At 35.3% G+C, this 24,717-nt stretch overlaps 2 protein-coding genes across 5 annotated transcripts in view; both read left to right on the top strand.

Moving 5' to 3' along the window:
- The window catches only part of LOC133534671 (ATP-binding cassette subfamily G member 4-like), a 41,459-nt gene extending 35,210 nt beyond the window's left edge, over positions 1-6,249 (top strand). For both annotated transcript variants that reach the window (XM_061873888.1, XM_061873887.1), the window contains 2 exons: positions 135-391; positions 1,810-6,249. In XM_061873888.1, the coding sequence (XP_061729872.1) occupies positions 135-391; positions 1,810-2,154 (602 nt within the window). In that variant the 3' untranslated portion in view covers positions 2,155-6,249. The remainder of the gene's footprint in view (positions 1-134; positions 392-1,809) is intronic.
- Positions 6,250-6,729: 480 nt separating this feature from the next.
- LOC133534673 (ATP-binding cassette sub-family G member 1-like) overlaps positions 6,730-24,717 on the top strand; it is a 42,058-nt gene continuing 24,070 nt past the window's right edge. For 2 of the 3 annotated variants that reach the window (XM_061873895.1, XM_061873893.1), the window contains exon 1: positions 17,755-20,863. In XM_061873895.1, the coding sequence (XP_061729879.1) occupies positions 20,758-20,863 (106 nt within the window). In that variant the 5' untranslated portion in view covers positions 17,755-20,757. Of the gene's footprint in view, positions 9,664-17,754; positions 20,864-24,717 lie in introns of those variants that run through there. The other variant, XM_061873894.1, reaches the window with a different exon arrangement.

The raw sequence follows: 24,717 nt of genomic DNA, 5'->3' as shown, positions 1-24,717 counted from the left end.
ATTTTACTGTCGTGGTTTAAAAGTCATAAAAGTTGTAATTTTTATGACTTGTAAACCACAACAGTAAAATCGCAGATAAGCTAAGCGGCGAAGAATATGACTTCATCTAATGATCCGCTTCTATCTGTTTCCAGTCCCTCTACAATTTCCAATGGTGAAACGGGAGCACTTCAACCGCTGGTACACACCGGGCGCCTACTACGCGTCCACACTTGTGGCTGCCTTGCCCGCGCAGACGGTGTGCACACTGTGCTACTCCTGCATAGCTTACTGGCTCACAGGCCAGCCGCCAGAAATCGTTCGCTTCGGAAGCTTCTGTGTCATTTTACTGATGGTTTCGTATACGGCTCTCTGTGTAGGGCTGCTCAATGGGTCTCTGTTTGATATTAAGGTACGATCACAACTATGCCTACTCTTATCCGAATTTGTAAAATATATAACAGATTTTGCTATTGTTTACCGTCAAGCAGTCTGTTAATCAGATTTGAAGTTAAAAATAAATTTAAATTTAAATTTAGCAAAAAGGACGTATGACGCAAAGATTATGTGAATATAATAATATTAATCTTACTCGTAAAACTCGTATCTGAATGCGCCTCCTGATCATATTCTGCAAATAATTGACGACTTGATGAGTATTCTGATATATAGGTAACTGTTATAAGTGTTGTGAATTTATAATAAAAGTTAGAAAAATATCCGCCACCTGTATTTTTTACTCGTCAAGACAGTTCTATGGATCCAATTCGATGGCCTATATTTTCTAATAATCTCTACTTCCACATCTAGCCTTCATCATTAGACTAGCTTGACGGTACCATAAAATTGTATTTTTTTCTATGGTTAAATAAGCTTAACACAAGTTTCAGTTCGATAGGAATAGATTTATATAATATAAAGAGGTACCTAATTTCAATTCGATTTGATTTTTATAATGCTATAAATATTTTCACGGATTCTCGTATTACCGATATTCTGACACTCAAAACATAGGCACGCGCATGGGCGTAGAAAACAATCATAAACTCAAGAGTTCAACAAACCGGTTCCCAGTTACGACAGCGTGTTATATAAATACAAACGTGGCCACATAACATTATTAAGCTACAATACTGCTCGACTTAAGGCAGAAACTGAGTGGGTAATTTAGTTTTAATGATCTTGGCTCGAACATAAATGATCTACCTCATCATCAATTTTGAATGATCATGCTCTTACAACATCTTGGAATTTAGATTTAGGTACGTAAAGGGAAGCCGAATGAGTAGATTCTCTAAACGGTAAAAGATGTCATGGGTATACTAAACACCGTGAAGACCGGACGAATTTGGTGGCCGCGCGGGTATTCTAGTGGTCAAGACGTAAGCTGGAAACACCGATTCGATTGAACCGATCGATATATAAATGAATCCAATCCGGAAATCCGTGAATGACATAGTTAATAATACTTATATACAGGGATCGGAACCGGTTCTTTGCAAAAACTTCGAAATAACCATATATTTCGGTTATTTTATACTCCAAATGTAGGACTCAGTTGTGTTTTTATATAACGACTTCGTATTATTAGATTGCCCACTTAGAAATGAAGTAATTATCAAAGAACGAAAAAATACTATTTTCGTTAGGTACCATACAAAACATACCGGTTTCCGATCCCTAAATATATATACATACTTATATATAGGAGTGTGACTACTTAAAAACACAATTCAAAACAAAAAATTTAATAAAATAATTCAATTGATTTATTCCCTAGTTGAGTAAGTTTTATCTATACTTATACGGTAAAAACTATGTTAATTACAGCACGCCATGATCTTCGGGCCGCTCTTCATAACGCCATTCACGGTATTCTCCGGCTTTTTCCTGCACCTGCCCGACTCGCCGGCCTTCTTCCGCTGGTTGTTCCACGCGTCGTTCCTGAAGCATGGCCTCGTGGGCCTTTGTATCACAATATTCGGCATGGGCCGATCGCGCCTTCCATGCTCCGAGCTTTACTGCCACTACACGTACCCCCGCTTCTTACTCAAAGATTTCGGCATGTTAAATGAACAATATTCAGTTGTTATCTTAGCTTTCACCGGTATATTGTCCGTAGTTATTTTGAGTACATATATTTCATTAAAAATTAGACTAAAGTGTAAGTGGTAAAGTATTATATTAGGTTTAATTGACATTTTGGGTTAGCGAGCGTTGCCATGTTGTATCAAGTTTAATTAAATTTACAGCAAGTAAACTAGTGCAGTTAGAGAAACGTTTATAAGTGAACGTTATTAAGTTAATATGTGAGTTATTTTGATATTTTTCTAGATAGGTACAAAGCTAGTCACATAAACCAGAAAATAAAAAGCCCGTCAGTAATCGGGAAAGTGACATGAAAGAAAAGAAGTGAGTGACTGTGACATGTTTTTCTTATAAAAAAATTTTTTGTATCCCTACCACGAGTTGGCATTTGCCTTTTACGCTAACGAATGCGTGAACTCGATCGCACTTTGACTTACAATTAAGCTGCTATCTTTACAGTTTGCACTGTGTAATTATAAAATGACAACTTCAATACCCCGTTTTTTTTAAGATCAGTAATTTTATAACCTCAAAAGTATTGCTAACTTTTTCCTCCAAAATTAAATCTGAGTATGCACTGGTTTATTAGCGTCGTTTTTATAGTACCGCAATGCATTATTAGGTATCATAGCAATCCTATCATTTCGGAAGAAAAAGTTAATTACCATTATTTTTGAAGTTAGAAAAAATCTAATCTTAAAAAATGGAGTATAGTGTATGTATGTCGAAGATTATGTTTCGTCGTCATACCCACGTTGTTGTTTTAGTTGGACGGTAACTACTCAAAATGTAAACATAAACATTCAAAACCAAGGGCCTCGGTCATGGTTGTTCAACCTAATACTACACTAACATTTTGTATTGGCTCAATGATATAGCCACGTGGTTTTGTTTACAAGTTACAACATTACATGAGTAGAACAAAGTATAATCTAATCACTAAATCTAACCATAAATTGATATGAAAATTGTTGTAATTGTAATAATATAACTTTTTAAATGATTTTTTTGTTTAAAAATGTATAATATTATTATTTATGTGATTTATGAAGGTATTTCATTTCTGATTATTAATATAAAATATAAATGTAGTTTATAAGTAGGTAGTTACCAAACAATACCTATGCTATTTACTCTGTAAATAGATCAGAAGGCACCGAAAGAGTAATTATATATACAATTATTAGGTATATCATGACAATTATTGATGTGTACGTGTTTTATTGATGCATAGGTGCTCATATAACGTAGTTGCATGACTATGAACTTATGCATATAACTGTGATGTAATTAAAAACCTTAAGTAGGTACTATATGCTGATTTGCCATTGTTTTATGTCACCGGTACGGGTATAATAATATATTCTATAAAAAAGCTTTAACTAAAATAAAAAAAACAATCAAATCAAATTTTAACTAAAATTTGTGTATGGGTAAAATATGTGGGTATTAGATATACTTATATGAAATTCAAGAAAAAATAATAAAGGTGACTAGTTGACTACACTTTACATTATCATGAAGTGGCTGACTAAAGGTATAATAATGTTCAACAAGACCAATATTTGTGCGACAATACACAATACAAAAACAAATATTTTGGCATATTATATAAACATCTAAACTTAGACCGTCTAGCATGAGTTGCGTTCTCGCGCCAAATTCTATACTTAAAGTCGCGTAGGATGTATGGAGATGCGTACGAGAACGCTAGCCGCTCATGCTAGCCGGTCAGGAGAATGTAAGCAACTCGACGTAAATATTTAAAATCCTGGCTTGGGAACAAATAAACCTTACTTTTTTTATACTACGTCGGTGGCAAACATGCATACGGCCCGCCTGATGGTAGGCAATCTCTGTAGACTATGTACACCTGTAACTCCAGAGGAATTACATGCGCGTTGCTGACCCTAAACCCGGCCCCCCCTCGTTGAGCTACTGCTAAATATGTGTAATTTATTGGTTGTAATTTTTGTTCGTCACAATTATGTGAAGTTGGAAAGGGTTTATTTATTTTGTGACTCCCTTGTAAGTTATTTACTAATGTTACGAACAAATAACCGAAACTAAAAGGACATAAGTATAAATACGTTGTCTGTATACTTTGATATTCAGTCGTTATTGTATTACAGTAGTTACAGAACAACTGACAGTAAGTAATATTTAGTCACTATTAAGTTAGATTAGGTAAAATACCATACCCTTTCCGACCTCTAGTTGTTGTACTCTTTTTACCTGGCTATGTAAGTAGGTTTGCTCAATGTCGGGTTACAATAACTAGTTTCTCTTTGGGATTCATAAATAAAAAGAAACAATCGCGATACAGTTCGTTTATAAAATTATTTTTGTAACTCTTAATAATTTTATGCACGAAACATGTTTATTTATGAATCGTTTCAAGTTCAAGAAAGAAATCGTTTTTCAAACTAGTACTCGCAATGAAGCAGCACTTATTGTGTGAGGATTATGCATACTAGTACATTGTATCGTTAACATTGATGAGGGACGACTTTAACATTAAGGGGCTACTGAATTTTTACACATTTTAATCGGGGGAAAATGCCATACAAGAGCTTACTCAAAAATTTGACTATATTTGCGAGACTTTAAGCAAAACCGTAAATGGTTAAAGTTGGCTCGATCGAAAAAAATTACGAAACCATGTCTAATTTTCATTTATTTTCAGTTGTATATCGTTACCCTACATACAATAGCAGTATAATTTTAGTATAAATACTAAAATAGACTAGCAACATTTCAATCAGTACTGTCAGTTATTGAGGTCAATCGTTAAAAGCCACGCAATCGCCAAATCTTCCGTCGCAAGCTTCGCGCGGTGCGCCGATTCTTTTATTCCTAAATTAATTAATTTTCTGGTTTTACACTCCCCCCGCCCCCTTAAACCTCACACAATAATGTACGATTCCCTTCGACCAGCTGGAGTTAGGCCGCTCCGGAGCGCATTTTCAATGCGCCTATTACATTATGTATGGCAGAAGCGATGGAATCCGTCCGGAGCCGACCGGCTAGCGGCCGTACAAACGTAAAATGCGCCCCGTCTCCACCTGTTAGGTGGAAATCGTGCTTAAATTTACCCAAACAACGATAATTTCTTAGGTATTTACCTAACTTTGGTGCGGTACTGTCACATGACCTTATCAATAAATTGACATTTCAATATCGTCAGGTAACAAACAAAACTCACTAATTGTATAGTAAACCCCCCTATAATTAAACAGGCACCAGTAATGGGATGGTATAGACAAATCCTGTAAAACAAGTATATTAAACAAGAGCCAAAAGCGCTCATTAAGTTTATTTTTCATTGATATTTCTTACTTTGAAAATAAATGGCGTCGTACATCCCATGACTGGAGCAAAAAACCACAGTTTTAATTAGTTATTAATATTGAAATCAATTGCAGTAGCTTTTATTAAATACATAGAAAACATAAAAGACGAATTGAACATTCAACTTTTAAAGCGTAAAGCGGTAGAAATTTTACAGGTGTCGGTGAAATATCAAAAATACTCCAAATTTATCTTAAATGTCCCATGATTGGTGCCTTTAACATTATAAATAATTAAGCAAAAATGAACTTTATTTTGACAATAGCACGGTTTTATGGCACTTAATATGTTATAGTAATTAGTGAGTTTTGGTTGTCACCTATCAAAAACTGTAATCTTTAAAAAAAGCACATCAACAAGTAGAAGTGTATTTTCATTGATTACTATTTATTGTATACGCATAAGCACTATTTCTTTCTGCCACTTACCCACTTACAACGTCATCGTCAAGAATGAAGGATGGAAGTTCATTAAATGTCATTATAGTCACAAAGAGGTATTTGTAAATATGATGAAGGAAAGAGATATAATTATTAGAGTATTCAATCCTGTCATTGTAAAATAGTACATTACGATACAAGTGCGAAAAATAGGAAATTCAAAACGAGTGGCGATAAATTAAAACACGACCGAAGGGAGTGTTTTAAATCGACACGAGTTGCGAATTACCTATTCGCACATGTATCGTACAACGTTTTACAGTACATATGGCCCTTTAAATGTTCGACACAGTAACATAATATGCTACTTCTCGCACTAGTGCTATAAAGTAGCCCCATATGTACTGTAAACGATTTTATACAAGGGGAATATATACCTAAGATACTGAAATCCTTTTTTTAATTAGCATATACCTACCCTAATCTTCCGAATAACTTAATCGAGATTTCCATGATAGGTTATGAAATACAATACTTTTTATGAGTTACTGTTTATGGTTTTATGAGTTTATGGTTCTACTCCTTCTCATAAATATCTGTACGAAAAAATGCTCGCAAAATTTGGTGCACTAAGAATAAGCTCTTACAGTTAACAGTTTTTGATTTAACCTAATTATTTATAAATGTACACACAATACAGAACCGCATATCCTTTTTTCTACTCGTCGACTGTAATGGTTTAATTAAGATTTCATATCACGCAATTATATTGCGTACGTTTCATGAACGGGCTCCCAACTCAAGTATAAAAAAAATCGACACGCTGTAGTCGACTATAAAAAAAAATTACCAATCACGTGCCGCCGCGCTCCCATAAAACGGGGACGGGCGGGCGAAGGCTCGCGCGTTTGTCTTTTTGTCTACTTACGTAGATACTTATACATACATACATACATACATATAATCACGCCTATTTCCCGAAGGGGTAGGCAGAGACCACGGATTTCCACTTGCTACGATCCTGACATACCTCTTTCGCTTCCTTCACTTTCATGACATTCCTCATACATGCTCGTCGGTTTAGGGTGCTCTTGACCTGGCCTTTTTTCAGGATACTTATTGATTTAAAGTTAAAAATATACTTTTTGATGACTCGTAGTAAAAAGTATTGTATACAACAGTATTGTATAATCAAGCGTTTCCATCTCGTACCTCACTTGGGCAACTTAGCAAGCTTCGATGCCTAAACACGGTACTCGACTGAAAAGCTCTGTATTATATGACGATTGTATAAAATACTATAGTGAAACGGTTGTACAAAATTTGTTGAATATAAACTCTTAAATTTCATAGATAAGTATGGCTGCGTTTAAGGAAACCTAAAATATCAAAATAAAAATTAAGTAAATGATTAAAATAATGTTGTTATATTTTAAGTAAATATTACGCCAATTAATGAATTTACTTAATTAAAAGACACTATTAATTAACTTAAAATACGGTTTTTACATTTAATTTTTCCAATTATGACAAAAAGTTATTTAATTTAGAAAAATATAATGCCCGTAATCAATTATAAAATAATTGTAATCGATTATGTGTATACTGAAAACCTCCTTGAACAGAAGAGTAAAGCGTTGTAGCAGAGCAGAAATAGTACATTTCAATGCAAGTTTGCTAAGTGTGTCATTAATGACACATTAAACTGCATTATAAAATTTTTTTTAATAAATAATCTTTATTTTGTTGCGCTAATTATTCTTGAGCGCCTACCAAGTTGCCAACGCTAGGCGGCGCTGCCATCGTGCACCCGGCCAATAGCCTGTCGATCGACAGACGGGATAACAACGGAGATAAGGTACCAATGTTAAAGAACCGGGCAAGTATAAGTTTGTGTTGGGCCACGCACAATAGTGTTCATTACCATCATATGACACAAAATGACTAATTCAAAACCTGTAATACAAAAAGTACATCATTTACTTACAGCATTAAAACACTAGCAATTCATTGATATTTTAGACCTGATAACACATAATGTTTATCGGATTAAATGAGATATCAGATTGCATGCATTACAAGTTCCTCAATTCCATCCTAGTATCGTTAATTAATTAATTATAATCACAAAGTATTAAAGGCCATAACTATTGCTAATGCACCGTTGATAATAAGTTGATGCATGGACAACCTAAGACTTTAGGTCAGATTTTAGCATTTGATACTTATTATGAATAACAAAGTTACAGGCCAATCAATACAATATATTAATAATATTTATTTAACAATATATTAGCGATAAGACTGCCTGTTGTTACCTCTACTTGTGTTGCTGTTTTTCTGTGTTATTTTCTTCTAAATATGGAGGTGTGCAATAAAGAGCCTTTGTATTTGTATATTAATTCATAGTACATTTATTTTGTGTCCTAAATTCTAATTAACACAAAACAAATCCAGGACTATACATATTTTCGCAGTAAATATGTTTCTAATGTAATCATTATTTGTGTTACAAGGGGGCAAAGTTGTTTAACCGCTCGTGCTAATACCCGAGCAAACAAAAGATTACAAAATTGAACCACGAAGAGTAGCCACAGTAAATATTTTGCTATGAGTACAAAGTGTAAAACTTGCGATAAATGTATCATAGGTATTTATCCCGAGCCAGGAACAGAAGGCCTACCGCGAAACACGTTCGACGTGTTGCCTCCCTGTCACGCTTACGGACGAATTTACAAGTGCGACAGGGAAGCAACACGTCGAACGTGGTTCGCGATAGGCTCTCAGATTTCCATGACCAATCGCCTCCCGGGCGATAACTCGTATAGTGGTTAAAGGATATGTTTGATGAGCCCTCATGGACGTCAGCTGCCGCTCCGTTGGTGGGTTGAGGAATGACAGCCACCGAAACATGTAAAAAAAATTAGTCATAGCCTCCTGATAGTATAGATGGTATTATACATTTTTAAAAAACCGTCCGCTGGTTGTATTGCGGTAGGAAGACCGTCAGCTGATCGCATAAACATGTCAAAAATAAGCGCTTTACCTTTTTATGATAGTGATAACAAAATCTTTAAACTTTGCATGTAGCACAAACGAAGCTAATTCGGATTATTTAGTTTTGCTCCACGGAAGATAAGAATAATGTCGTGTCTCTTGGGGTTAGTTGCACCAAATTGCCTATCACTGTTAAAAAGTGTTCGTTAACTTTAATTGTATGGAAAATTTCATAGTTTGCTGCTCGTGACGTTGATCAGTCCGCTAATTGTGGTTGATGCAGCTGGCACTTAATCTATAATTTAGTTACTAAATTAAACAAAGAGCCCTCGTTAGGGTCATTATGATAAGGCACCAGTGATTGTTAAGTACTAATACAGTAGAAACTCGGCAGCTCGAACCTCGATAAGGCGAAATCCGTTAACACGAAGCAAAATGCTATATTCATAAATAGGTGTAAGTAGGTATTCCAGTCACATTAATTGCTATATTTTCGTTATCACTTCAAATTCGTCAATACGTCAAAGGCTACAAATATCTGTTGCGATAGTGGTCTTAGGTGTAAGTATAAGTGAAAGTCTGGCACTTCTCGTAGTGCGTAAGTGGGACTGCTCGTGTACCGTGTTCTTGGACTAGCGGCTAGTATCGAACTGCGCGTACGCTGCGCCGCAGCCACTCACTGGCTACTCGCAAACGATTATTCAATTCCACAAGTACAGAGTAACCAGCTCGTCCGGTCAGAAGCTACTTAAACGTGAATATTTTGCGACAATGGACGTCGAAGCCGGCAAAGACAATATAAGCGTCGACGACTCGAATCTCGTTGTGTTCTTAGATACTACATATACCAGGATACAGTCAACTGTTGGTAAGTGTACAATATTATTTTGTTTGTGCTTGGTAATATTCCATTAAACTGCATTATTAATTAGGCTTATTAAGTAAATACACACAGAAGAGCTGACAACTTCCTCGCTCAACGAATAAGCTTGATTTTTAGTTTTTAATTAGATTTAGGGCCTGTTTCACAATATTCAAGTAAGTAAAGTATTGGATAGCGAATTAACAAATAAATAAATTGTCAAATAAAACTTCCTGCATTTTTTGCACTTTATCTACCAGTTAAGCTTATTTAAAGATTGTGAAACGCCAACTATGACTTTATTTACCAAATAAGTTGCATTGTAGCTTATTCAGGACTTTACTTGGACATTGTGATTTGTGAAACAGGCCCTTAGTTTTATAAAGCGCTGGTGACCTAGCCATAAGAGTGTGCGACTTGCAATCCGGAAGTCGCGAGTTCAAACTGCGTTCAAACCAATGAGTTTTTCGGAACTTATGTAGGAAATATCATTTGGCATTTACGTATGCTTTTCGGTAAAGGAAAATATCGTGAGAGAACCGGACTAATCCCAATAAGGCCTAGTTTACCCTCTGGGTTGGGAGGTCAGATGGCAGTCGCTTTCGTAAAAACTAGTGCCTACGCCAATAGGGTTGTTTCCAGTTTTTTGAAACGCTTGCATTCTATATTAACTAAAAGTTGCCCTAAAATTCAACTTTTATACTAAAAACGGCTTTAAATATGTTAAATTAACAAAAAATATTTTTGCAGATGCTTTCGCGCCCAAAACGCTCTTTGAAAATTGTGTGACGTCACAGTTTACGGTTTGACACATAACAACGTACACACGTAGAAGATACGAACTGTCAACTGACATTTGTCATTTGTTGTTTATCGCCTAACTGTCAACAGTGTCAATCCGAGAGTTGTGACGTCATCAGAATCATTCAATGACGTTTCGAGTTTGGTCACGTGACGTGTGCCAAAAGACATTTTAAATTAAATATTTACAAAAATATGGTCATTACAGGTCCCCTAAAAGTAGTTTAACGTGTTCTTATAATCCTTCTTCTTCTTCCTCGCGTTGTCCCGGCATTTTGCCACGGCTCATGGGAGCCTGGGGTCCGCTTGACAACTAATCCCAAGATTTGGCGTAGGCACTAGTTTTTACGAAAGCGACTGCCATCTGACCTTCCAACCCAGAGGGGTAAACTAGGCCTTGTTGGGATTAGTCCGGTTTCCTCACGATGTTTTCCTTCACCAAAAAGCGACTGGTAAATATCAAATGATATTTCGTACGTAAGTTCCGAAAAACTCATTGGTACGAGCCAGGGTTTGAACCCGCGACCTCCGGATTGCAAGTCGCACGCTCTTACCGCTAGGCCACCAGCGCTTTTTTTAACATGTTCTTATAATCCAAAATAATTTATTGGGATACATTTCTGCCCTAAGATTTGTAGATGGAAACAACCCTATTCTCGGGATTAGTTGCCAAGCGGACCCCAGGCTCCCATAAGCCGTAAAATTCCGGGATAAACGCGATGACGAAGAAAAATAATTAGATTTAGTTTTATAACAGAATATTAGTATCTTTTTTTAAATTAGTAAGTACTTAAAACCCAGTTTACTAAGGAGAAAGGTGACGACCGGTTCTGCATACAAATATAGTCCCGTCTTTTCTCTCTGGATAATGACGTTATGGTAAATATTTTCAAAAACTACCTACCTAGTGATTTAATAAATAATGTTAGTTTTATTACAATTTCGTATCCTGAATGGGAAATTTCCACCTTCATCTATTTGATTGAATGAAAGACTAAAATATGTTGAGAAATATATGTATATGCACTGTATATTATTTATGTATATTTAGCCTAGTATACATAGTTATTGCAAAGAAATCCCATTGTTGGGCAAATGCCTCCCCCATCTTATTCCAAATCTTTTGTTCCCATTTGAGCTTTTTGGCGGCTTGTAGTATATCTTTCATGCGGCTTTGACGTCTTAATTACTTATTGGGGATTTTTTTAGCACTGAATAAGTTGACCAAAAAAGATTGTTATAATAAATGTTACAATATTTTGTTTTCTATATATTTTTCTGAAATGGCAATTTGTTGTGTTATAATTTGTCATAGAAATGGAAAATAACATGTTTTATATTAAAGCCAACTTTTAGTTGGGCTATCTACAAAATAAACAACACAGTATATCGTTATTTTCTTTATAGACCGCGAGCCAGATGCATAATATCGCCAGTCATACTTTGTCAGATGCTATCGTGAATTAAAAAATAGTCAACTGGTCATATCGCGATAGAAAGATCGTTAGTTCATCAAATGAACATGTAACAAAAAATCAGTCATCGCCTCCCGATAGATACTGTGTCAGATCATAGTTTAGACGCTATTTTAAATAAAAACAACTCTCAGCCGGTTGTATCGAGGTAGAAACACCGTCAGCTAGTCACATAGACATGTAAAAAATACGCGCCTTAGCACTTAACACACACATGAACAGAAATGGTTTTAGAAGAGAAAAAAGTACTAATCTGGCTATTTATGATTTAATGAGAACTATTGCAGAGTGCCTGAATAACAACAAAAGCATTTGATTTCGTATGCCACTAAAACCTGCTCCAAAAGCATTATGCCTACGGTCCAGCACAGGCACTCATTGAATCATACTCAACGAACATACATATATTAATTACATAGATGAACATAAAGTTTAAAATAAAGCAAGGTCCGAGTTGAAAGTCATACAATACAGGGTTCCAGAGGGAAGTATTCTTGGTCCACTTTTATACTATTGTTTTATATTATTGTCTATGTATATATTATATATTAAAAAAAAAGAACTACCTCGAATTACAAATGACCAAATGATCTTGTTTGCGGACGTTTCGACAATTATAATAAAACGTAACATAAGTAAGAATTATGAAAACACTATTAATGATTCACTTGAAACTGTTATAGACTGTCTGTCTGTGAAAACAATGTATTACTAAATTTAGAAAAAAGCAAAATGCATGCAATTTCACCTGTAAAAGTCAAAGTCCTCGGATGTTATGGTCAAATATAAAGAACAAAATATAGAATACGTAAATGAGCTTAAATTTCTTGAATTCAAATAGAGAGAAATGTAGGGTGGAAGGGATACATTAAAATCTGTGTAAAAAATCAACGAGTATGTCTATGTCATAAAAAGACTGACAAAAACTGTTTCGCAGCTGTTAGCTCTCACTGCTTATCACGCTTACGTATCCTCCAATCTCAGATACGGAATTATACACTGGGGCAATGCTGCTGATGGTCATATCATGCCTTTATTTAGAGCCCAAAAGAAAATGGTGCAAGCGATGTTTAAAGTTAGCCAAAGAGCTGTAGTGTAGATGACTGTAAACCCTTGTTTAAGAAATTAGGCCTGTTAACACTTGTGTATGTGTATGTGTGTGTATTTATAAAGCAATATATGAACCCATTCGCTGCACATGTAAATACTCATCCTCGCCTAGCTACAAATACGCTAAAAATTCTTCCTCCAGGAAATTGTATTTAAAAACTAGCTTTTATACAAATATCATCTACATAATGGCCCCTAAATTGTTAATCAAATTACCGGATTTGCTCATAAAATAACAGCTGTCCACGTTTAAGATAAGGTTAAAAAATACTTATTAAAAAAGAAGTGTTATTACAAAATAGATGAATTTATGATAGACACTTTGACAAATTAATTATTGACTTATAAAACATAGTGAAAATGTAACATATTTCTAATAATATTGCATGCGCTAGGTAACCATAATTATTGTACGTCGCAAGACTTGTTACAGAGTACAAAAATTGTTTATAACAACTGTATTAATTACCTGTAATACACAATATATAAATAAATGATTCTAAATTATTCTTAATTCCGCAAAGTATGCGTTATGCGTAATCCGTTTATTGAAACGCCTGAATGCTACATGTAAAGTTTCATGATTTTGTTATCACTATCATAAAAATATAGAGAGCCTATTTTTTATATGTTCATGCGACCAGCTGACGGCCTTTCCCCGCGATACAACCAGCTGACTTGATTCCTTAAAGACTGTGGGATTCTTCAAGTACCTTGGCAGCATGCTATCAAGAAATGGCGATATAACTCCCGACATAACGCACCGTGTAAATGCTGGATGGCAGAAATGGAGAGATCTGACAGGTGTCCTCTGCGATCCCAGAATGGCTCTAAAAATAAAAGGCAAAGTCTATAAAATGGCAGTAAGGCGTTAACTACTATACGAGTTTTCGCCCGGGAGGCGATTGGTCATGAAACTCATGAAAATCTGTTGCTGGCTTGCGGTCTATTAGTCTTGTCGGTTCCGCTGTCTTTATCTCTGCTTGCAATATTTGTAATAATCTATATAAAACAAAAGTCAGGTATGCTATAATATATATTATTTTCAGATACCTATAGTGTCTGTTATATTATACTAAAATTCAAACGACACGATTTTATTGTCAAGACACTGCAGGGAGACCAAAATGTATGATAATATATATTGTCGCTTTTATACTGTCGTCGACAATATACAATGGGCGCGTGTATACTTTATTGTAGTCGTGGACGATAAGATGGCTTATTCAGCCAATCATTCGAAATAGCTTAAGATGAAAGTGGAGGACCCGTGCGAAATCGCCTTTTCATACAAACGACGTACTCCTCATTTTCCTCTCTGGATATAAACATGAATGAAAGTATTTTGACATATTTTATTGTATATCATCCGCAGTTTGATTTGTGGTTGTTTTTTCGATTTTTTGATTATTATAAGGGTTAGGAGCATTTAAACATTTGTATGGAATCTGATGTACGCCCCAAATTTTTACTATAATCCAAAAATAGAATAAAGTGAAACGTCCCCTACGTCATGAAATTATAAAAAAATATTTTTCATAGTTGTCTATATCTAGAGAGGAAAATGGGGACTCCGTTTGTATATAGAAGTAGTAGCCCACCACACTCTTAAGGGGAGGATAGACGTGGTGATTTTTTTAGATTTAGTTTTGACTGAAATTACCGAATATCACACACAAGTACACTACACACACTCTTCTTTTTTTTAAATGACTTCCATAAAATTTATGATGAATTCGTCAATGTCAAAAGTGTGCTCTTAGACTATGACGTTGTTCGGTAGTTTGCTTTTAGTAAAGTGATAGCTGGACTTTACAGATAGCCACGACGGGTGTTGAATGGTTAAATGCGTTTCAACTACCACGTTCACTACATAATAAGCTATCAAGATTCTATTTAAAATAAACGTTAAAAGAAAACAATATTATATATTAACCGGAATTCCTACACGCACTCTAACCAGTGGGGCGACACTCCCCCTTACGGGCATTCTCGGCTACGTTCAATTATTAGGGTTGACATAACTGACGTCCCTTTGAGTGCACGACCACAGTTAAGATAATGACTTGAAATTTGACAACCCTAAATTGCCGAAAGGGGTACCATACATTAGAAAGGGACAGCATGTATTGTATTGTATACGGGCGATTTTCCGCAACTCGACGACTGGCGCCTATTTTGCGTGACATGTGGGGGTGGGCTAGTCCTGCCAGCCCAGCTCCTCGAGGAATCCTACCAAACCCTTAATGTTGAGTTGGACCTCGGGTAGGTCTCTCGGGGATCCGAGATGTTTAGCCCTTTATGGAGTCACTCCGCTGCATTCCAGCACCACGTGAGAGGCTGTTTCTTCTGTCTCCATGCATCCTCGGCATAAGGGACTGTCTGTGACACCTGTTGTGAAAAGATGTTTGTTAAATAGTCCATGACCTGTTATGACACTGGTTACCATACTCAGTCGGACCTTCCCTAGTTGAAGGAGCGCCCTTGTGAGCTTTCCGTTGATACCAGGCATGGCTTCTTTTGCCTAAGGGAAGAGACAGCATGATTCGTCCCTGAATTGCTGTCAAACTTCGGTTTTGTAAGAAGTGTCAATTAGTGGTAGTACTATTATTTATTATGTAACTCATAATTTGCCTTTCAATATTCTGTAATTGACTCAAAGGCTGATGATGCATCATGATGATGATGACCACTAGCCTCCTTTGAGGAACTGAAATTATAAAAGCGTTCAATTAAAAGAAAAGCGAAAAATAATACATTTACCTTGGTTTCTTTGCCTGTTCATGTCACATGTCATATTTAAATTTAAATAATGTTCTTATATACAGTAGTCATTACCTTGAACATTACTATTATTTACCTCTATACCGGTTTTTAGGGTTCCGTAGCCAAATGGCAAAAAACGGAACCCTTATAGATTCGTCATGTCCGTCTGTCTGTCCGATTCTGTCACAGGCACTTTTTTCCGAAACTATAAAAGCTATACTGTTCAAACTTGGTAAGTAGATGTATTCTATGAACCGCATTATGATGTTTACACAAAAATAGAAAAAAAACAATAAATTTTGGGGGTTCCCCATACTTAGAACTGAAACTCAAAAAATCTTTTTTCATCAAACCCATACGTGTGGGGTATCTATGGATAGGTCTTTAAAAATGATATTGAAGTTTCTAATATCATTTTTTTCTAAACTGAATAGTTTGCGCGAGAGACACTTCCAAAGTGGTAAAAAGTGTGTGTCCCCCCCCCCCCCCGTAACTTCTAAAATAACAGAATGAAAAATCTAAAAAAAATATATGATATACATTGCCATGCAATCTTCCACCGAAAATTGGTTTGAACGAGATCTAGTAAGTAGTTTTTTTTTTAATACGTAATAAAAATAAAAATAATTTTTTTTTCATCAAACCCATACTTGTGGGGTATCTAGGGATAGGTCTTCAAAAATGATATTTAGGTTTCTAATATAATTTTTTTCTAAACTGAATAGTTTGCGCGAGAGACACTTCCAAAGTGAAAAAATGTGTGTGTCCCCCCCCCCCCCCCCCCCCCCCCCCCCCCTGTAACTTCTAAAATTACAGAATGAAAAATCTAAAAAAAATATATGATATACATTACCATGCAAACTTCCAACGAAAATTGGTTTGAATCAGATCTAGTAAGTAGTTTTTTTTAATACGTCATAAATGGTACGGAACCCTTCATGGGCGAGTCCGACTCGCACTTGGCCGCTTTTTATAGGTAAGGCCCAAAATCAAATGAATGTTTTTTTTTTATCTACAGCTACGGTATGTTTTTCCATACATACAACAATGTGAAAAAATATCTGCCCACATATTTTTATATGACATTTTTATGTGAAGTCCTTAAGTAAACAAGTTGACGATAAAATAAGGATTTAATTTAAAATACGACTTGTTGTTTGATGTTTTTGGCTCAGTTAAACGGTAAAAGTTTAGTTTTGAAAGCCCAGCAATAGGCATGGGCCCAGTAATCGGATTCGTAGCACGTCATGAAAATAAATGTAATTAATGTCAACATAATTATGTTTAGTTCATCTAAATAGACCTGCAGGGATTTTAATTTGCGTTAAGCTATGGATACTTAATGATCTTAATGTTAATACGTAGGTAATATGTATCCAGCATCGCCTTTTCGTGGTCTAAGTTCACAATAAGTGAAAAAAAATTATGGATACTTAAGACGAAAGCGGACGACGTCACATGACCGCTTCTCCATACAAACGTAGTCCCCATTTTTTTCTCTTGTTAGTAGTACCCGAAAAATATACAATTATAATATATTCTGAGTAAACGGGTCAGAATCGTTTGTTTCGATTAAAATATCAATAAAATAAATGTATAATTATTTAATTACAATGTAATACATATGCGTCTTTGATTTAATATGAATTATGACTCTGAAATGGTGTTGGGTTATGTAAATAAGTAAAACCATTACTGCTCGAAAGGTAAAAAATGGCAGTAGTCCCCTTAAGCTAAATAAAGGAACATTAGTAGATATCGTAGACAATACGACATAACTAGGTACCAATTTGATATTGCGAAATGCAGCGTTGTAGCGGCATAATTATGGGATTATATTAAAACTCAGATATTGCTATTTTATAAACCTAAGTAGTATTTAATTTACTCTTCAGCAATTGTCAGCAATGGTTCTCAAGATATTTAGCGATGTGACTCATGTGACAGGAGTCACATCGCTAAATATCTTGAGAACCACTAAAGCTATCGATTTTAATTTTGGAATAGTTATGACTGTTATGAGCAACACTAACCCAGACACATTAAAAGTATATATTTTTTATTAACTATGGATAATGCCCAATATGAAGAGGGGGCAAAATTTCAAAGTCTAGTGACTAGGTCAAGTGGCGTATCATCTGAAAAGAGCTCAAACTGTACATTCCTAAACATTTTTTTTTCTTTTTTGTGAAATAATTATCCCTTATCTCCGAAGTTTACCGAAGAAAAATTATGAAATCTTTACATTATATTAACAGTACTATAAATTTTACAGGAAAAATATAATCAGACCTCTATCTTGGTAACTTCTTTTAATTAACAAAACACGTTTCCGAATTCATTTTGCAATTTAATCAACTTTACGTGTGTTTATTACACTTGTAATTTTTTTCAAATTAAAGAACAATGATTGAAATCGGTTCACATGATAGAGAATTATTCTCGAAAAACCAACATACGTGCATTACCTACACCGCGCAAATTAGTTAGACATTTTGCCGACAAAGTTGTATATTAATACAACTTGTGATCAAAAGTCTTTATAGCTACACGAGATGCTGTTTTGGCAAGCTCAGCGACCGTTTTTGGAGGTCGCACGATTTGAATACAAAGCTATTATGATAGCAACAACGTGGTACGTGCAGCTACAAAGCAGATATTAAAAAGCTGGACACCTTCCACCTACGTTGTCTGTCCTTAATTCTACGCATAACTAGAAATACTAAATACGGTACTTTTTATATTATGCTAATATTTAGAAAAAGCTTCATGATCTTTTTCAAAAACTATTTTTTGGAGTCCTGTAAGTACCGAAAATACCGGGAAATCCTGGTTCCATTTTTGCCTGGTACCGAAAATCCCGGTTCTTTTGAACAGTACCAGTTCTGCAATCCCTAGTGCGAATCCGTAACAGTGTAATAACCGCGTCAATTAATCGTTTCCTAAAGAAATGCAATCTGCAGCAAGGCTGCGCTCCAGTTCTGTTGCAATTGAAATGTTACCTTTACTCTGTATTTAGTTACTCGTACACCATCAGAGGTAAGTAAACACGGCTCACACAGCAGTCGAAATAGATACTTACGTACAAAAATGAATTGCACAAAATGATCTGCAAGCAACTCTAATGGCAAAAACTTGGTTTATCAGAACATCTTTATCAGTTATATTATGTTTTGTATATTATATTTACTTGCCTTATTTCATTAGGTATCTACAATATGACTTGACCTAACTTAATATCAAACATTACTTTTAATAAACATGGCAATATATGAAGCGCATTTTAAATATACTTAAGGAGTAAATTAGATTTTAACACTTTTGTATGAGGGTCGAGTGAAGCTTAAATTGATGCTTATTTTACGTTACCTATCGCCAGCCCGAGCACTCGATCAGGGTAGAGCGAGTTTGAGTTTTGGCGCTCTTGGTTGAACTTTTTCGCGTTGCAATTTTAGGTTGCCCTGAACGGGGGCTGTTAGTGAATATCATATCAAACAAAAGGGTACTCCCTTTTGTCACAGCATTTTCAGCAGCAGCGAAGATCTCTATTTCAGCTTGGGCAAAAAGGCTTTGGTCTGTCCGGATGTTCTCCTCTACAGGTCGGTCGCAATTCTGAATCGATTCTCGTGAAATTTTTTGAGCAGGTTCGATGTTTAAATATATATTATTTGTCGATTAATTTTCAGTTTTTTTTACATATATATATATTATCTTATTCAAAATAGCGGAGTCATATATTTATTCAGTTTTAAGTTATGTTCGCAAAGGTCTTGAACTCACAAAGCCACTAGTTCTACGTAGTTAAGTATTTATAAATATTTATAAATTATGTATATTGTTGTCTAAACAAGTACCCGAAAACAAACAAGCCAAATTGAGCTTACTGTAGCGGCTTAATCAATTTGTGTAATATTGTCTTATAATATTTATAAAAGACAAAGTCAGCACTTTAACACCGGGTTAGTGGAATGGTATACCATTCCACTAACCCGGTATAGGGACTGCTATGCGTTGTCAGCATTCCGCGCGGCTACGGAAGGCCCGACGCATAGCTCGCTCCTTAGTTGTCTCCCGGTCGTGATTGGGAAAATACACGTCTTAATTAAGTACTTCCGCATTTCTTATTATATACTCCCAGATATCCTATACCCGGTGTTAAACCTGGAATTTCCATGATTACCAATACAATTTGACACTGAGTTAACGGTTTAACCGGTTAACCCCCGGTTAGCGGGTGATGCAAGTGGCGCTTAAGTGATTATACTCGTAGAGCCAATATTCCTGAGAAAAAAAACACAGTTGTATGCATCTTTGATATACCTATTCTTACTAGTTTCTTACCGCAACTGTGTCTGCGATGAATTACGCTAATGATTGATAAAAACTATCCTATGTCCAATTGTGCTTCCCCGGGTCTCAAACCATCCAAACTTTTTTAAGGGTGAAGAAGTAAACAGACAGACAGATAGAGTTCCTTTCGTATTTATAACATTAGTAGGGATATTTTTATAGATAGAGAGTTAAAGTAAAGGCATGGCTAACTTAAATAATATTTATGATTACCTAACACGCTCCATTGAAGCTAAAACAGTTTTATTACAATTATTACGACACCGATAACACGTATAATTTATAATCTATACTTTAACTACTTATGTAGTAAACGGCGCGAATATTTTACCCTCAGGTCAGTTATTCCCGTCGATCAATAAGCATACGTCTTCGCAGCGATAGTATATATGTGATCTAGACATTCGTAATAATCATACATAATTAAAGCTCACTCAACATGTGCGTCTAAAGCGATAAACACAGACAAGCATGATAGTGCGCAGGATGGACCTCTCTACATCAGCATCAGTGATCAGTCCCACACGAATGCTCGAGGCGCGCACGCCGGGAGCCGTGTCACTAAACCTTTTGACACGACCGTACTATTAGCCCAGTTATGGAATCTATTCAAATAAATGATTTGTGTAAAACGAAAAATGGCAACGCAACGGTCTTTTTGGATGTTACAGTGATTGGAACGACAAAGTTATGTAATTACTCAAGTTAGTATGTATATATAACCATACTTTATTCGTGTGTTTTTGCACCGATTATTTATCTAAATTAAATATGTAAAAAGTTACACTGCATTGTAAAATACGCCTGTTTTGCTGCCCACTGAATAGATGTGCTCAAACAAGTTTTATATATGACAACTATATCACTATATTTAATTATTACAACATGATAGTACTGATACTAGTTATGTTTGACTGACCACAATACAATAATTTAAAAAAACCGAACATATGAGAGTCAGTTCCGTACTTTTTAGTATTTGTTCGGCAACAGAAATACATCATCTGTGAAAATTTCAACGGTAGCTATCACGGTTCATGAGATACAGCTTGGTGACCGATGGACGGACGGACGGACAGCCGAGTCTTAGTAATAGGGTCCCGTTTTACCCTTTGGGTACGGAGCCTTAAAAAATATTTTAAATGTAGAATTTTGGAACAATTTACGGTAATTGCATATTTAAATAATAGAGCTACACGTTGCTTATTGATTCATCCAATGTATTATTTACTAAAACAAAACTTAATCGCGTATTTTTAGCTTGAAAAAGACGTACACTGATATCTGAATGATGTCATTGAGATATCGTTCGTCTCGCTCGTGCTTATACGCGTACGGCCTAACGAAATGCACGATAACTAAAATTACATCATTTAGATGTCAGTTTGATGTCAGTTTACGTTCAAATTGGTTTGAATTTCTTTATCGAAACGTCGCACTATGGGCTGAAATTCGGCTCTCATTGACATAGCAACCAAAGTTGTTATTTTCATTTTTTATGTATTTTAATAGGTTTTGCCCGCCATTGTTATGGTAACTCTTGAATTTGGGATAACTTGGCATACCTACAGAGTGTCGAGTTATGTTTTTTTTTTCGACTAAATATGAAGCAGATTTTTTTGTATGGAGCAGGAACAAAAAATCAATTTTTTTCAAAAACTGCAAATAAACCGTAATATCCTTCCAGATGGTTATACTACGAATTATTAATGGCATATAATTAAGCACTTAAAAAAACGCAACCGTGACAAAAATATATAGTATGCCAAAAAATCACAAATAATTCTTAGTTTACCATATTGCGGTTTTTGAAAGAAATATATTTTTGTTCGTGCCCCATACGTTTTTGAAAAAAAAAACACTCTTTATGCCAAATTGTCCCAAATTCAAACTTTACTATAACAATGCTGGGCAAAACCTATTTCAATAAAAAAGATGAAAATTACTACTTTGGTTTCTATGTCAATGAGAGCCAAATTTCAGCCCACATTGCATCGGACATAATTTTCAAGCTTAATTGTACACGATTAGGTCCCGTTTTAGTAAATCATAATGCGTAAAAATCAAAAGCTTATAAATTATTGTAAATTGAAAAATTGTTAACTCATAGCACTTAACCAAACCTTTAACCAGAACTAGTTTGGCAACTCATAATAATTATGTGTTAAAGTTTAGTAAAAGGTCCCACTTTGTCGATTCTAGTTTCCGAGTTACGGGCAGTTTAGTGAAAGTTGTTAAGACTTACCGGACATCGGTTTAGAAATAACAGAAACTGATACAACGTACTCTAAATAATCTGTGACTTTGATTGCAATGCTTAAATTACCAATTTAAACAAATTTTAGGACCTCAAAATAGGTAATTCAAAGCGAGTGGGGTTTAGTTTACTTAAATTTTTACGTTTAGGCCACTGTGACATTCCAGCTGTTAAGGTTTAAGATATTGCTTAATTTAGAATCCTGAAAGTGTGCATTAGTTTGACATCAACCACTCCATAAGTTCAAAGTACAGAGGTACTCTACAAGTTCCACATCGACAAAGTGACCTTAGCAATAACATAACAAAGAAATATAATATCTAACAAAAACCTCTTATAATTGCTAATTAAAATTTTAGATAAGTTATTATTAAGAGGATAGGCCACGGCCGCTTCTCCATTCAAACGTAGTCCCCATTTTCCTCTCCGAATTTTGACATTATGGAAAATGTTTTTTTACATATTTTGATGTGTATTAACCATAGCCACTATGTTTGACTTTTTCGATTTTTTATTTGTGTAAAAATTAGGAGGGAAAAAACTGATTTCATACAAATTTTTAAATGCTTGTAACTCTTATAATAATTAAATATTCGAAAAAATCAAACAAAGGGGCATAGGTGTGGTTAATATGCACAAACTGTGTCAAAATATTTTTAATAATGTTAATATCCAGAGAGGAAAATGAGGACTACGTATGTTGGAAAACCAGCCGTGGCCTTATCCTCTTAAAGATGTGCAGCAAGCAGATGAGGATGTGCAGCAACTGTGTCGTTGTATAAGCGACAGATTTAGAGTCGATGCGTTCATTTTGATTAAACTGTTATTGATGTTTGTTTATTGCGTTGGTAATTTTGTCTCCTTTTTGCACTTATCCACTTGTTTATCTAATCAAAGGTTACACGTAAGAGCACCTTACAAGGATAATAAGTGCACCATTCTAGCTTTGTTTCTAAGTATAAAAACTGTGGTATGTTTGTATATTCTATGGGTAAAAAGAAGTGCTTACTACTAAATAATAACTTATTAAAGTTTTCGCAAAACTAGCCCACCATGTCGTGAAAAAATATTAACTTGCTTTGCATGACACGGCTAATTTTACCTCCTTCCCCTACAATTTTAAACGGCCCGATTCGAAGAATGATTAAGTCACGTTTAAGACGACTTCTGACATAATATATACGATGTGGTTGTACTTAATAAAAAATAAAGTCCCACAGTAAGCTCAATAATTAAGGTTTGTTTTGTGGGTACTTAGACAACGATAAACATAATATATATATATACTTAAATACATAGAAAACACTCACGACATAGGAAGAAATATTCGTGCTCATCACAGCAATAAAAGCATCACACAAACCAGAATTTGAACCCGGGACCATCGGCTTCATAGGCAGGGTCACTACCCATACCCACTGAGCCAGATAGGTCATCCTTGTTGAGAATGTTGTTTTTTTTTTATACTACGTTGGTGGCAAACAAGCATACGGTCTGCCTGATGGTAAGCAGTCTCCGTAGCCTATGTACACCTGCAACTCCATTATTTACGTATCCATGCCAAATTGCAGCTTCTTAGCACTAACGATCACGGAACAAAGCCGCGGACGGATAGACAGACGGACATGACGAAACTATAAGGGTTCCTAGTTGACTACGGAAGAGACGATTCCCACACACTTGTTCTGCCAGAATATAATATGCAATACAATTTTATTCATTTGTCTTGTAGGAAAACCTGACGTGTAATTCTAATTATATAATTATCAATTAATAATAAGGATAAATTGTACTTATTTATAAGCATCTGTCACTGCCACATGTCCGTAAGACATATGGACATACAAATGTTAGCACTAAAAATTAATCAATACAAAAAGTCAATTATCTCATCCAGGTTTCACATGAAAATACCCCGGTTAAACGGGTGCAATTTTTGTTTAATGTCTAAAAAGTACGAGGACAAGACAAGTAAAATTTATTATAAGGCCTATTATTTCACATATCCGTTGATAATTCTTGATTCTCGTTGAGATTCTTGATATCCGTTGATAGGTACCTGTTGTGATACAAACAATAGGTACCTATAACACTAAACTAACTTAAATAATCAAATAACATAATGCGTTGATCGCCATTGACATATCTCTAAGTAGGGGCTTACGAATACGGACACTAAGAATTATGCTAGTTCAGCGGTGTCACTCACGAATTCGAGCCAATCGTGCAGTCTAACGCAACTACATAGTTGCGACCAATCGCGCGCGTGATGCGAACTCATCAACTAATGGCGTTGTGGCG

This window comes from Cydia pomonella, chromosome 2, assembly GCF_033807575.1.
Source record: "Cydia pomonella isolate Wapato2018A chromosome 2, ilCydPomo1, whole genome shotgun sequence".
NCBI lineage: Eukaryota > Metazoa > Arthropoda > Insecta > Lepidoptera > Tortricidae > Cydia > Cydia pomonella.
The sequence above is the reverse complement of the archived record's forward strand: the minus strand, read 5'-3'. Positions and strand labels throughout refer to the sequence as shown.